The sequence below is a fragment of the Epargyreus clarus genome, unplaced genomic scaffold (assembly GCF_041222505.1).
Source record: "Epargyreus clarus isolate Ecla_fem2 unplaced genomic scaffold, WU_Ecla_fem_2.2 ptg000007l, whole genome shotgun sequence".
Taxonomy (NCBI): domain Eukaryota; kingdom Metazoa; phylum Arthropoda; class Insecta; order Lepidoptera; family Hesperiidae; genus Epargyreus; species Epargyreus clarus.
Window position 1 is genome coordinate 11,812,770 of NW_027332215.1, and position 15,860 is coordinate 11,828,629.

At 33.9% G+C, this 15,860-nt stretch overlaps 1 protein-coding gene across 1 annotated transcript in view; it reads right to left on the reverse strand.

The window, feature by feature from the left end:
- LOC140743424 (FH1/FH2 domain-containing protein 3) overlaps positions 1 to 15,860 on the reverse strand; it is an 80,985-nt gene continuing 65,125 nt past the window's right edge. The window contains exons 4-19 of the mRNA XM_073074674.1: positions 10,646 to 10,704; positions 10,230 to 10,414; positions 8,079 to 8,560; positions 7,716 to 7,816; positions 7,111 to 7,512; positions 6,658 to 6,951; positions 6,029 to 6,555; positions 5,595 to 5,801; positions 5,222 to 5,344; positions 4,634 to 4,891; positions 4,162 to 4,379; positions 3,715 to 3,907; positions 3,098 to 3,237; positions 2,538 to 2,653; positions 2,048 to 2,102; positions 1 to 460 (exon numbers count right to left, since the gene is read on the reverse strand). Coding sequence (XP_072930775.1) covers positions 433 to 460; positions 2,048 to 2,102; positions 2,538 to 2,653; positions 3,098 to 3,237; positions 3,715 to 3,907; positions 4,162 to 4,379; positions 4,634 to 4,891; positions 5,222 to 5,344; positions 5,595 to 5,801; positions 6,029 to 6,555; positions 6,658 to 6,951; positions 7,111 to 7,512; positions 7,716 to 7,816; positions 8,079 to 8,560; positions 10,230 to 10,414; positions 10,646 to 10,704 — 3,388 coding nt within the window. The 3' untranslated portion in view covers positions 1 to 432. The remainder of the gene's footprint in view (positions 461 to 2,047; positions 2,103 to 2,537; positions 2,654 to 3,097; positions 3,238 to 3,714; positions 3,908 to 4,161; positions 4,380 to 4,633; positions 4,892 to 5,221; positions 5,345 to 5,594; positions 5,802 to 6,028; positions 6,556 to 6,657; positions 6,952 to 7,110; positions 7,513 to 7,715; positions 7,817 to 8,078; positions 8,561 to 10,229; positions 10,415 to 10,645; positions 10,705 to 15,860) is intronic.

A 15,860-nucleotide genomic window follows, 5' to 3' on the forward strand; every position in this document is an offset into this window, starting at 1 on the left:
ACATGAGTACACAATAAAGTTATTTAATAAAATTAGCTATGATCAATATATAAATACCAGCAGTTTTAGAAATACAATGTTAAAACTAGCTCATCTGGCCGCTACATAGGCATATTACTGTCTTAGGGCCAGTGGTCGAAATTCGACCATAATTATAAGTTTCCTAACCTTCCTATTTATACGGACTTAGAGTATGAATGTGTAACTAGAACTTTACTTCGTGAACATTAAACGTAAGTCAGATCCTCATATCTAAAGCAAAATGATTTGTGGTTAAAATTAATCTTAAATGTTAATATAATTGTAATTCGAATATCAGATGCACACATGTCCCGACTGAAACCAAGAACCACTAAGATCGAGTATGATACTGTCTTGAGATTACATTTTAAACCTAAATAAATAATATTAATATTGTTTACAAATGATTGACTATCTTTGCTCAACGTCCGCCGCTGACCTGTAAAGATACAATCCATTATTAATTGGGATAAGATCCATTACCATAGGTACAATTGTAACTTAAGACTTCTTGAGTGCATAAACTTCAAGGAGAACTTATATGGAGTTGATCACAGAATGATGTCCATGAACAGCAGTGATAGCCTAGTGATTAAGAAACTCGGCCTCTCAATCGAGGGGTCCGGATCAAATCCCAGGCGTTTACGCACCTCTGATTTTTCAAAGTTATGTGCGTATTAGAAATTAATTATCACTTGCTAAACGGTGAAGGAAAACATCGTGAGGAAACCTGAGAGATGTATAATAAAACATAATAATAATCTCAAAGGTATGTGAAGTCTAACAATACTTGGCCAGCGCGGTGGACTATGGCCTAATCCTTCTCATTCTGAAAAGAGACCCGTGCCCAGCAGTGGGAGAGTAATGGGTTGATGATGATGATGATGAACAGCAGTGAGCAATTAAATTCAAAAAAGAATTAAACTTTATTCAAAGTATATCATGCATTGTTCACATTTTCAATAGATTACACGTATTCTACATTTAATACATTATTCATATTTTCAGTGGTGGATTTATACGCTTGCCGTTAGAAGGCTATTCAAATTTTGCCGGCCTCACTGACATTTATGAACTATTTATTTATAAATATATATTTATTTATAAATCGATGCTAAGGGCAGGGCTATTCACTTCAGACCAGATATATGACCACGGGTCAATGTCAATGGCAGCCCCTATGGTCAGCAAAAAAGGGTCGTCAAGGTTCTTTATTTGGTAAAAAAGATCACCAATATATTTGTCGCCCGTAAATCTACCGCCCTATTCAATTCATGGTAAATCCCCCACTGATAATGTAAAAAAAATATCTACTACAAAGCCATATATATACTCGTGTTATTCTTTTTACTTATAACATTGTGAACTAAAGTGTGATATTTTATGAAGTAAAGATTTTATTATTATTAACAAAAAAACTTGATTTAATTTTTGACTTATTTAAAAAAGCTATAGGAAATATAAGATTTGTCTTGATAATGCCCTATTTTTAAAAGTAGTAACCCGTTTTTTGTTTTCACATTAGGCTTTGATCATATTTGATTGTTTTTAAATTCACCATTAGAATGTAAAAAATGCATGTTTTATAATCATCATTTTATGATTTCTTCTATTCTAATTTGTGTGCTTCATCGCTTGTCACCAAACTAAAAACTGGCGGAATGATAGATAGATAGGTGGTAAGACCATTTGTGGGTTGTCTCCGGCGGCACCACCGCCACACCTATTTCTGCCTCATAGTAGCAACGTTAAACGCTGCTGTCTTCTGGTTTAAAGGGGGCGGTAAGGAAGACATACTCTTTGAAGACGTTCCAGCTTAGGGCTAGCGGCGCATCTGTGGCCGACCTCAGGTAGGAATACCTAATCCTATTTGGGGTTGATTACAGATGTCTATTGCGGCAGTAACCGCTTACCATCAGGTGGATCTGCTTGTCTTATATTGCATATATAAAAAGATATGCCAGATCCAACGTACGTCCGTTATGTATCCTTCATGTAACCAGTATTTGATCTCGTCTGAACTTACCCATCACTATTTTCCCTCCCGGGCCACGACTGATGGCCGTCCAGAGTTCTGTTTACTGTGAACGAAACATTGATCAATATTACAATCGGATTAACGCACGTTCGCAAGAAATTCGTCATAGCGTCGCGTCGCATTTAAATAAGATGCAATAGCTACTATACTACAAGTTTACGCAAATATTTAAGGCCCTTTATATCTCAGACATTCAACGTGTCCTGACAGACAAAATTATATTTTGTTATGTAATATTGTGCCACGGGCCGTGTCTGATACGTACAATGTCTGCAGATACGAATGCGCCATAAATACGAATTGGATAGAACTTCAATTAATTGCTGAGCAATTTATTCTTATTGGATAACGTTTCAGAATACATTTTGTTAACAATCTAGCTAAATAACTTAATTTAGTTTTTGTTTTTTTTTTGTCAAGGTCGCAATTTTAAGCAATATTCGCAAGCTTAGTACAGTTTAGCTTATAATTAACTTACAATTTGTCTTATCGCAGAGTCTGTTCCTCCTTCTGTCCCGCGTGATGGGTCTCCGTTTGGACGTTGCAGAACGAACGAGACTTTCAATGATTTCATCATCCGCTGAGAAATCGCCGCTGAAATAATTTTACAGTAATATATAACAGTGGTTAAGAAACTCGGTCTCTTGATCGAGGGGTTCGTAGTTCAGGCACCTCAGATTTTTCAAAGTTATGTGCGTATTACAAATTAATTATCATTTGCTTAAACGGTCCACTTGATGGTATGTGGCTACTGCCACTCCTGGACATCTGTAATCCACCTCGGTTCAGATTAGATTCCTGCCTGAGGACCAAACTGGAATATCTTGGAAAAGTATGTCTTTTTACCACACCCTTCAACCCAGAACACAGCAGCGCTTCACTGTTGTCATTAGGCAGAAATAGGTTGACGGTGAAGCCGGAGTCGAACCACAGAGGGTTCCTTTAAATAGTGACTCATTTAATTAACGCGATATGAATATATGTATTGTAAGGTTGATTTTTTGATTATGACAATATTTAGTAGTATTCAATACATACTTAGCAAGTATTATCCTGTTGTTGTTGAGTTTCAGTTTTCGCCTGCCTGCTCCTTCTCCTGACTCCGGGTCTGTTTTCAGCAATTCCTTCAGCGCGCTATCAGCGGCATGATCACCATTTTTATTCGAATAATTACCGACCTGAAAAATACAATAACATTTAACAACTGTGGCTAGCACAAAGTTAACCTTGTTAAGTACCTATTTATAATATTTTTTATGACAAACAATGACAACAACTTTTATGACAAAATTTGACCTTTGTTACATAAAAGATTTGATTGAATGATTATAAATAACGACCGATATGATATGAAAAGTTCTGGCTTGATCCGATGAAGTAGGAATTTTGTCTAGAACTTTAAAACCGAGTTTGTCAATAGCTATAGATTTAATAAAAAGTTATTTAAAATAGCTGCATTATTGTTGTCATTCTTTACTTATACGCTATCAATATTTTTTGTAATCTTCACACTATTGTATAGCAATTCTAGCCAAATATCTGTTTTCTATATTGTTTAGTCCCAAATGTCACCGAGTAAGTGTGCGGACAGCTGAATGAACGTGATGAAAAAATCAAATTTAACGACAATAGCAATACAATCCGCTAAAACTCACATCTATTATCATTTTCCCCCTTGTTTTATTCCTCTCCCTGTGATTGGCTCTCTTCTCCAACTGTTGCAGTACCCTCTCCCTCGTGGTACGGTATTCGAGTGCAAACTCTGCAATCACTTTCAGAAAATCTGATGGTTTGGTCTTTGGGATGTCTCCGGGGTGAATACCGAGGTACAACAGAAACTTGCTGTATCTACAACAAAATGTATACCTGTTGTGCTTATAATTGCTTGACACTAATCTCTGAAAATAAACGCGCAGCTCTTCGATTTGCGATGCAATTAGCGTAGCAAACATCATTTTAAATCATAAAAAGTAAATTTCGCTAAGTTTTTTTATAGATAAAACTTCGCAGGGCCTTTTGTGTCATGTTTTGTTCATACAGTTACAATCTATTGCGCATTGCTGATTTTGAAGGGAGTTTTTTAGATGTTACGGGTAATTTACCTGCTCATCACTCTTTGCTTAATAACAGTTAGTAGGATTATCCTCTCCGCAGCGTCTGTGAGGAACTCGTTGATCTTCGTCTTGAATATTTGTGAGCCATCGTGTTTTGCGACCCTCTTCATGTGATCCCAAGAAGCCTTGCAGTCTGATTCCAACTTCACTATGTTACTGCTGAGCATATCAAAATCAACCTTTGAAGCCCTTATCACTGGACCTACCTGAAAATTTAAAGTTAACTAAGTTATTATACGTATTTGACATTGCAATAATCAGTAACATTAAAACAAATGTAAGTCATAGGTATTAAATATATTAAACCAATCAGGTTACCAAATATTCATATCATCATCATGAATATGAAAACTTGCGTTGGTAATTTGTTGGTAATGTACGTGTAATCTATATATACAGAGTGTACTTTGCTACGAAAATACATATTATGTTCTACAATAAGTAGGAAATATGATGTTACCTCGCTAAAGAAATCCGTGCTCTCGGGGAACTTTTCAATAATCATTTCACAAATATGATATAGCAGCGGGTGTTTGTGGACTGTATCTTTAACTTCCATGACTTTGGATAAGTATTCCAGTCTAAAACCTTTCACCTTGCTGCCATTTAAGAAACTCCCCACCGACCTCAGTGTGGCTAAAATCACTTTAAACGTTCTGTTGGCTTTCAATAATTCTATACCTTGCTTTAGGTCCATTAAAGGTTCTGCTATTTCTTTCTGAAAATCAAAAGCGTAATATATTTATACACAGTCAGTTTTATTTGGCATCTAAGCACCATTCGACTACTTTGTTAATTTGCTTTTTTTTGTCAAATCAGCTGTATTTTGTTAAAAAACATAAAATTCATAACAATTTTATTTGTGTGTTTGTTTTCATGGATTTCAAATGCTAATAAAATATAAATATAAACTAATAAAAAAAACCGTATTAAGTACTAATGTTGACGGACAAAATCTAAATTAAAAGACTATGTGGTTTCTATTATTGTCATAGAAATTAGCATAATATAAGCTTTTAACCACTTTTAATCAAAAATGATATATTACCTCTAAATTGTCAAAATCTAGTTTAAAGACCCAAAGCTTTAGTCTGGATGAAAGCTCGTTTATGGATGCCAATGTCAGCAGGAATTGTTCTGCACTTCCCAAGGGTAAGTCAGGATTGGCGTACTGAAAAGGAAATATTTGTGTGTAGTATTATTTATACGTGTTAACCATACAAATAAGATTTTTGAAATAGACATTCTTCTTAGCTTTGAGTTGATTACGAGTACGGAGTAACGCAATTTTTTAATTGTTCACCGTAATCTCTGCGGTTTCATTATCAATTACTTTTGGGACTTGATTTCTAAGATGATTCTATAGATCTATTCTATTCCGTTTCTATAGATATGTTTTCGTTTACTATTAAAATACTTACTTGGGCTTCTTGAATTTTGATCTTCTCTTCTTCTGTTGGTAGCATTGTTAATAATTTTTCAATTCCTTCCCTGCCTATTACCGTTGCATCCATTTTCATGATAGCTGCCTTGATGGTCTGAGGTGTGGGTAGTTTTTTCATAGCAATATTGATTGCATTCGAACGCTTTGCATCTAATATTAGATTTCTCTTTGGCTCCATTAGTTTCTACGGGAAATATACAAGTTATCATTATTAAAATAAAGAAGTGATACATTGTTCAATAATTCATTTCTTTATATTATATACTTACTTCCTAAATTGTCAAGCACCGGTACCAGGAAATATGGAAAAAAGAAAAAGTATTAATTAATAAATGTTTAGAATGACATGTAAAAATTATTTTACCAGTCACAAAATAACGTTATTTTAATGAATGAAATAATAGAACAAACCTTAATAATTAAATCATTAGTTCGAGATTCAAATAGATGTTCCAGCATCGCTGTATCCAAGCTAACATCTGGAAGGTCATCCCAAATAAAACCACCCACTTTTGATCTCATAACAGGTGGTATTGGATTATCTTGAATTTCACGCCAGAATAATTTGACGGTTTTCTTATTCTTCTTTATGGTTGAACTATCAGAGTCATTTAATGATTCAGTTAGTGACGACCTCGAAGCATCAGCACATTTAGATATAGGAGGGAATAAGCCTGGGAGAGCAGGTAGAGGGGGAGGGATTCCTATAGCGGGGAACATGCCCGGTGGAGGAGGTGGTGGCCCATTCACCGCGCTCACTGTCGGTGACAACATTTCGTCGTCAGTATCTTGTCTTAAATCTGAAAAATCTAGATCACAAGAATTCCACTCTCTGTTAAGGCAACCTTTCTTCAATTCTTCCCAATGTAGATCATTTTCTGATACTTTGATTTCGTGTAGCTTCTGAGTTTTTTCTATGGTTGGGCTTTTTATAATTTCTGAAAATTAAAGGATTTTTATCAATGTTATAAAGTGCACATTATAATAAAATATTGTTTTTAATCATAATATCATTACTGATTATAACACTTTTAACTTACCCTTTGATTGAGATTTGGCTAATTCCGCTTTGGCTTTGGATACTATTCCTGCTACATCAGTTACCCTTAAGGGCTTTTCCTCTGTCGTTGGACTTATTGGAGTTGTTAATCTTTGGGCCAAATCTTTGATACTATGCTCCCTGTTTAACAGGATTCCCCTATCGTCCTTAGTTTCAGGAGTTGCATCCAATTGTTTTTGGCGTATTACAGTAAGCGTATCCACGGCGTTGACGCTATGACCCAGAGTTCCATTTTGGATTCTCTGTTTTAATCCAGCCGTGTATCTTTGGTTTCCTGTTACAAAAAATATTTATAAAAATATTTTATTCAGTTTAATGATTTCATATCGTTATGGAAATTACTATGAGTATAGGGCAAAAACGTAAAACTTGAAAATCAAACAATACACATGGATAAATGAAAGAAAATTAGTATGTTAGTGAATGAACAGACCATTTTTTAATACATCTGCTAGGTTGGGAGCCAATGTTCGATTTGTGTATAATTTCTCTTCTTCCTGATGTCCGTTGACGCCATTGCAATTATTGCTATTGTATTTGCCATTAAAAGCATAAGCTCCATTTGCGTTGATGTATTTTCCATTCGTGTTAGTATAATTTCCATTTGTATTTTTGTAATCCGTTTTATTATTTCCAAACAGACCATTATAAATTTCACTAGAGTTGTTTAAAAGTTCAATTTGATGTGCTTGCCTCGCGAATCTGTCTCTTTTTCTTCTTAAAGCCGTATTCAATTCTTTGTTATCTTTGTCTGTGATTGATGGTAAGAATTGCGGTCGATGGTTATTTGTGATTTTAGGTTCAGGTTCCGTGTGAGAGATGGCTGGTAGTTTCGCTGTTTGTTAGTAATGGCAAAAATAAATTTAGTCAATTAAGCATTTTATGCAATAACAAACACTATAAGTATTTATAACAAAACTTGCAATGATTAAGGAAAATTAATCTAGAAATTAAAAGTTATTTTGAAAAATATTAAATAACCATGCAAATGCGAGCAAACGTTAAACTTAAACTCTGCAGTTATATACATATAAATACCTTTTTCTTTGATTATTTGTTTTTTGGATTTCCGCCTGTCTGATGTATTTAAATTTAGGCTTCTTCGCCGCACCGAATTTATCACAGAATCATCCAATTGCCTGTAAACATGTACGAGTAAATAAAATACGGTTAATAGAATTGTTACTATTCATACTCGTACGTGCAAGGACATTACTTAGGTCTTTAAATATTATTTTTTAATAACTGAATGTGTACGGTGATACAAATCTCGACATAAACAGATGCTAATGATATCGCTTGTTTAAAACATCCTAAGTGCCTAATATGTGTAATACGAAGCACCCTTGTAGTAACCGTAATAATATACACTTACTCACAAATACTTTGTGTAATACTCACTTAAGCGCTGTTCCACTTTCATCACCATCTTCATAAAGCAACACAGCTTCAAATATTTGCAACTGCCTTAGAAGATCCAAATCCGTTCCCTGTTTCGACATGTATAACTGTATAATATCATCCATCCCTTGATCCTGCAAGGCATCTACTTGGTCGTAATACGTGTCTCTATCAGGGACATTATTCAGACATCTGTTTATCAATGTCGTTGCATATATGAGGAGCTCGGTATCAGATGCATCGAAGTCTTGAAGGATCTTCATTATGTTGTACCAAGGTTGCCTACCATTGGAGTTGTCTGTTACAGTGATTGCATCGATCAGAAGAAGACTATTCTTTTCAGTGTACTCAACAAATACTAGGAGGAGTTTGAGAGCTGTTTTGACAACGTGCCGGAATTTGCTGGAGATGAGGGAGTACAGCCATTGGATGCAGCGTTTGTGGGTCATCACGCCATGCATGCCATCCACGTAGAGCAGGATCTGAAATTTTTAGAATGTGTAAAAGTTATTAATTGTTAGAAATATACTCAATATATTATTTTAATTAGTTCTTTTTCCGTTATTTTAATGATATGTTATTTTTATAATAATAAGTGCCCATTTATATAGTCACTGGATGTATGCGTTATACGGTTGTATGCATTAGCATAAAAAAATAATAAAAATAACTACGTTAAAAAAACCGACTTCAAAACAAAAAGTAAAAAATAATAAAGATTTAATGTTAATTATATACTACTTATTATTTATATGTGCTATTAGTGCTATAACCATAACTAAATAACCTGGAATCTTAAATGAATATCAACAATATATATATATTATATTATATATTATATTGTTTATATTTAATAGGTAATATTAATATTAAATCTTTATTTATAATAATAATTACGTTACTTATTAATCACCATATTTAATATAAGTAGTTATTATTATGTATGAATTTCGGTTACATTAGTGTGATATTATGTGTAGGAGGTGTTTTTTGTACCCACACCAAATATCTTCAAACACAATTCAATTATTCTCATCGGTTGAGGAGTTACATATTTTGTCTCTGAGCCACATTATCAGACCCTTAAATAGTTAATGATGAACTGGCTTTGCAATTTCATTAGAACCTACACCAAATATCTTCAAACACAACTCAATTATTCCCATCGGTTGAGGAGTTACGTATTTTGACTCCGAGCCACATTATCAGACCCTTAAATAGTCAATGATGAACTGGCTTACCAATTTCATTAGAACTTACACCAAATATCTTCAAACACAACTCAATTATTCCTATCGGTTGAGGAGTTACATATTTTGTCTCCGAGCCACATTATCAGACCCTTAAATAGTCAATGATGAACTGGCTTTGCAATTTCATTAGAACCTACACCAAATATCTTCAAACACAACTCAATTATTCCTGTCGGTTGAGGAGTTACATATTTTGTCTCCGAGCCACATTATCAGACCCTTAAATAGTCAATGATAAACTAGCTTTGCAATTTCATTAGAACCGATACCAAAGATATTCAAACAAAACTCAATTATACCCATCGGTTGAGGAGTTACATATTTTGTCTCCAGAACCCACTCTGATCCTCATCATATTTAAATGGGACCAACTTGTAGCAATTGTCCACACACGAAATTAAACGCATTAAAATAGATTTATAAACGGCGAAGTTATGGCTGTTATATTTGCATGGGTTGAGGACTTCCCCTCATTTTCTCCAGAACCCATAGATGGATCCTAACCATATTTAAGTGGAACCAACTTCCAGCTCGTCTCTACACTATAAAAAGAATAATTAGAATAGGTCCACTAACGGCGGAGTAATTCGTGTACATACATAAAAAATAGATATATATACCGGCCGAATTGAGAACCACCTCCTTTTTATTAAAGTCAGTTAAAAAGAACACTTTTCACGTTCGAGTTGCATTTTGCGCGAGAAAAATAAAAGTTGTAAATTGGATCAAGAAATAGTTTTATTTGATTACTATGTACCTTTTTAAATAAGTGTGAATTGTTCTAAATTTGGGAACTAAAAAATCTCCAAAAGGTTCATCTTATCTTCTAAATTTTAAATTTTTCGTTGTTTCTGTTTATATTGTGTATGTCCCACGTAAAAATTATGCATATTTTTACCTGCCCAAGAGCTCGCAGTATGTAATCCAAGTAGTTATGGTCAGCCATGTTGCCGACCTGCATGAGGCAGTCCAGGCCCTTGTTCGCGACGAACTCGTGCACCAAGTCCTTGTCAGACTGCAGAATTTGCTTAAGAGTGAAGAGAGCTCTTCGGAGTTCCCTGCCCTGGGAGTGGAGGAGCCTCTCTGGAATTGTGCATGGTGGATTTTATCAAATCAGTTACGTCAAAACCTAGTCCAGGTCAAAATTAATTAGATCAGTTATTCTCAATTTGTTTTTTTTTTTATATATATATATAAAAAAATATATTTACAGCAGTAGATGAGTTCATATTATAGAATTTAAAAAATCGCATTTACTATGTATTGTGGATAAAAATGAAGCATTTGTATATTTGTAATTTTGAAAATCCTTACCGATGATGGCGTGGACCCTGACAGACAGCTGCGTGCGTAGGACCAGCGCATTTTTGCGGCTGTAACAAGAAATAATATTTTTATCATAAATACTAATGGTAGTAGTACTTTTTATCATAAATAGTATGAGGTAAAAAAACATATTTATTACTTTGACTAACTTTAATATGCTATTATATATAATAGCCAGATAAAGTGTTTAATTTATAACATTGTCTGGACAAAATAATTATTACACATAATAACCAGTCATTATGTATAGTATCTATTTGATCACTTTGACTGTAACATATATATATATATATATATATATATATATATATATATATATATATATATATATATATATATATATATATATATATATATATATATATAAACGTGAGTATGTCATCACTAAAACGTGAAAAAAAAATATCAAAAAAATTAAAACCGACTCCTGTCACAACAAAGTAAAAAATAATTCAAATAAATGTTGCTTAAATAATTCAAATAATGTTTGATAACGGCGTAAACAGTGTGTCCAATATGAGCACATAAAAATTCTATAGTATTTGGTTAATACTCGTACAACGGGAAAACGTATTGCATTTAAAAGCGGGTACTTTTAGTAAAATAAATTGTGATGTATTAAATTAATTTGTTATAAATAATAATCTACCTATATCTGACTGGTATATCCATCGTCGTCACGCTTGACTCGCTTTGTATAAAAATATAAACATTATAATTTTTTATCTCTAAATATTTACACACGATATTTAGACACGTAGGGAAAAGCGGACTCAAATATTATTTAACACGTATCTACGTATTTTATTTTATATACTTTTAATTTCTTTTTATTTTAAGTCACCAGCACTCAAACACAGCGAAGATTAAGAATGCTGAACTTACTCAACGGTAACCTCCAGTGCATCTTTAAAATCCTCATCCTCAGATATATCTTCTTCGGTCTCCAGGATGACTGTGGTGCTAAACCTCAGGCTGTCGTCATCAGCCGTGATCCCGGAGTCAACGGACAGCTGTCTCAGCACTTGGTAACTAGTATTTACGGAACAATCGAACCAATGTTCGTCTACGTCGGACAAAATGGAACTTGTGACCCCACCTGCCATTCCAGCTTCATCGTTCTCCATTTTACTCGCAATTGATTAACACAGTATACAGTATGTTTCTACTTCAAAACCCACAATTAATCAAACGTTTAACTTAAACTAATATAGTATTAGTGGATACGTTGCTAGTAATCTGTTTCGCACGTTTATGCCATATTTTTTTGCTAACACATTTTAAATATATGGGCAAGTTGCGTTATAATTTCGTATCTGGGGTAGGCGCTTGCGTCCCCTTTCGAAGTTGATTTCGAACTGTGCCCGCTTGTGATTGAATTCAATGATTCTATGATGTGAATAATTAGGTCTCTGCGCTCATTTGGCGCGTGCAGAAAAACGTCTATACATTTTGTATAGTTTAGGTACCCCCCTCTTTATCAATAAAAAATGCTAATATAATAAACTAAATCTTAAGTTTGTATAGAAATGTAAGGAACAATTAATGTATTAAAAACAGCTGTGATTTTAAATAAACATTTAGAAATGATTGTGTACCAATAGCCTTATCAGAGAAGACTCCTACTATTTTGCTAAGTGCACTAGGATCGTAATAAATACGAGTAGATTAAGTATACCTATTAAAGTTTTATATATCAAAATGAATCAACCTATAGTTGTAAATAGTTTACAGCTCAAGTTCATTGTTTAAGCTTGCTGGCTTTTTGCTGAGCATTCAACTTCGTCGCCATTGAAACTTGCTTGCAAAAACTCCGTGATGTCAAACACTCACGGTTTCGCCGGCGAGTGAGTAGCTATACTTTTCTAGACTTTCTATGACATCTATAAAGTATTTCATAACGGCAATAGTATGGGATATTAACGGGCGGTTTAAATAATCAATTCAATGTTTTGGCTACCACAGACCGAAATTTGACTTTGAATTGTAAACTTTTACCTTCTAGTAGTATTGAACCTGTGCAAGTAGGTTTTTTTTATTTTTTTTGTCAATCGATTTCCTTTTTTTTACAAATTAATTTTTTAGAAGTTAAAGACGAGCTAAGCTAAATAATGGTATTTATTTTATTGTTCAATTTCGACCGCTATTAATTAATCTATCCGATGGTTTGCCTGCTAAAGACCGACATGACTAATTCGGCATATTAGAAATTATGAATTTCGTCGTCTCGCAATAATTGTATATCTATTATTATGTTGTATTAACCTAATACTATAAAAATACATAAATATAAAAAATATCGTAAAATAACTTGTATCTCTAATCGATTAAAACCATGACGTTTAGAATTACTTAAGTTAAAAATAAAAAAAAATGTTAAAGTAACTATAAAAAGCGTTTTTAAACGTCTTGTCGACGTCCTAGAGAACAGTAGAACATTAATTGTCATTTGCGTCGTTAAATGAATGACCATTTGAAACTCATGTATTAACAAGAATGTTTCCCCATTTATTTCAAATAATCGTGTATACATAAAACGGTTACCCAGTTACGTGGATGTGTAACGGTAACCCAAATATATTCCCATGTGTCGAATACGGCGATCTATTTTTATCGTGTCTCGGGTTCCCGTAAACGCATCTGAAGACAATTCTTGTCTATACTAATATTATAAAGAGGAAAACTTTGTTTGTTTGTTTGGTTGTAATGAGTAGGCTCAAAAACTATTGGACCGATTTCAAAGATTCTTTCATCTATATTATCTATATTAATATTATAAAGAGGAACACTTTGTTTGTTTGTTTGGTTGTAATGAATAGGCTCAAAAACTACTAGACCGATTTCAAAAATTCTTTCACCATTCGAAAGCTACATTATCCACGAGTAACATAGGCTATATTTTATATGATATATATTTGATAAATAGTTTTTGAGGCGGTACAAAATTTGCCGGGTCAGCAAGTATGTTAACTAAGACTTTGTAGGTTTGTGTTACATTTAGATTTAATGACAAATGTTTTTGTTCGGAGCCGGAGGGTCTTAAGATAGACCTGTACCCTTACCATGAGTTTTTACGTTTTAACAAATATGACTGTTTTGGTACTTGTTTACGCATTTGCCCATACAATTTCCAATCAGCGCCCCAAGCGGATTGTGTCAGAACTTGGAAATTATATAGGCCAATACGTAAACAAATACCTAACAACACAGTCATATTTGTCAAAACGTATAAACTCATGGTAAGGGTACTGACTGCTGGGCACGGTTCTCAATGTGAGAGGTTTAGACTCAACTTCAGACAACTTTGAGAATATTTTTGGAACTCTTAGCGTGTAGGATTATATGATCTGCTTCTTCACCGTTATAGCAAGTTACAAGTAATTATTTTTTAACTCGTACGTAAGTTTAAAAAGAGGTTTGTGTCTGGGACTCCTTGCACTCTTAGATTGTAAGCCGATTCTCAACCACTAGGCAACACGTCCTTGACTGTCTTTGCTTGTGACTTGACTTGTTGCACAACTCCAAACCGAACCCATTTCGGGATTGAAAAGAAAAGTGCACAATGCCGCTATAGAAGTTTTCACTTCAAAAGCAAAAGTATATTAACACTGCTTCGTGATAAAGTTAATCGAGCAAATTGTTATGTCGTCAACATGTTTCCTGTTTCCGTCGTTCGGCTGTTGCAAATAATTCTGATCTGACAATTGGAGATGCATTTGTCATCAGTGACCTTCAGGACCCCTGCGAAGTCACGGCTCATTGTCAATCATCATCAAACGGGTACTATCTGGTGCAGAGCGCAAAACTGATAAGATTAATTTTTTTATTATTATTATATAGAAGGTGATAGAACCTTCTGTGGTTCGACTCCGGTGGCACCACCGCCACACCTATTTCTGCCTCATAATAGCAGTGATTACAGATGTCTATGGGCGGCAGTAGCCACTTACCATCAGGGGATTGCATGCTCGTCTGCTAGTCCTGTTATAAATCTAGACTAATATTATAAAGAGGAAAACATTGTTTGTTTGTTTGATTGTAATGAATAGGCTCAAAAACTACTGGACCGATTTTAAAAATTCTTTCTCCATTCGAAAGCTACGTTATCCACGAGTAACATAGGCTATATTTTATATGAAATATATTTGATAAATAGATTTTGAGGCAGTACAAAGTTTGCCGGGTCAGCTAGTAAGATATATAGCAGACAGTCTGTCTAATGATAAGTGGCTACTACCGCCCATGGACATTTAAAATCAAGGTAGGATGTAGGAACATCTGAAGGCAGAGGTGTGCCGCTACCCTTGAAAACTAAGGTGGAATACCTCGGAAAACTACGTCTCCCTTATGAAATGGAAAGGAAGGTAGACATACTTCATAAACAAACTTTTCAAACACCCTTTCAGACCAGAACAAATTATTATTTCTTTCCGTTTGAAGTTGTACCTCTTGGGACGTTTGAAAAAATATTGGTGGGGTGAGGTGACGATGGATTGTTTTTTACAAAATCGGAAAATAAATAACAATATAAACTTGACTAGTAAATATTGAATTTTTTTTAGATAGGTACTTAACGTTGCGTTACGTTCCTATTAAAAGAAACCATAATAATGGTTAATTGATTACGTGGTTTAACGGGTAACGGTACCAGATTGTTCACAGAAATTTCTTATATAAAGCATATGATCACTAAGAATATATTTTTGAAAATTGATACCCAATGGGGTTAAATAGGAGATTAAAAACTGGAGATACTTATGATATGACTTTTTTTGTGGAAGTATTAAAATTTTGGAAATATAGAATCTTGTAGTATTACGGTTTAAAAGGATATTTGTAGAATATCCTTTCAAAACTACTAATGAAATCATACTAATGAAAGACAATGATCCTGTTTTTAAGTTTTTGAAACTATTTTTATTAAACTCTCGTTAGTTATGTAGAACGTAATAAGAAAATCTTTTAGCCTGCTAAGGTAAGTTTTTTATATATTTTTTTCGTTTGTATATAAATGTAAATGTTATAATTTTTAATGTCATTCGTAATTGTAATTGCAAATGTATAGATTCTGAATAAATTTATTTGTGATCACTTCGAAATACCGTTTAAAATAAAATAAATCAGACCAGATATATTCTGAGTGCGGTTGCAGTTGGGGAGTTGGATAAATTGCTTGATAGTCGCGGGAGATGAGGATGTAGCG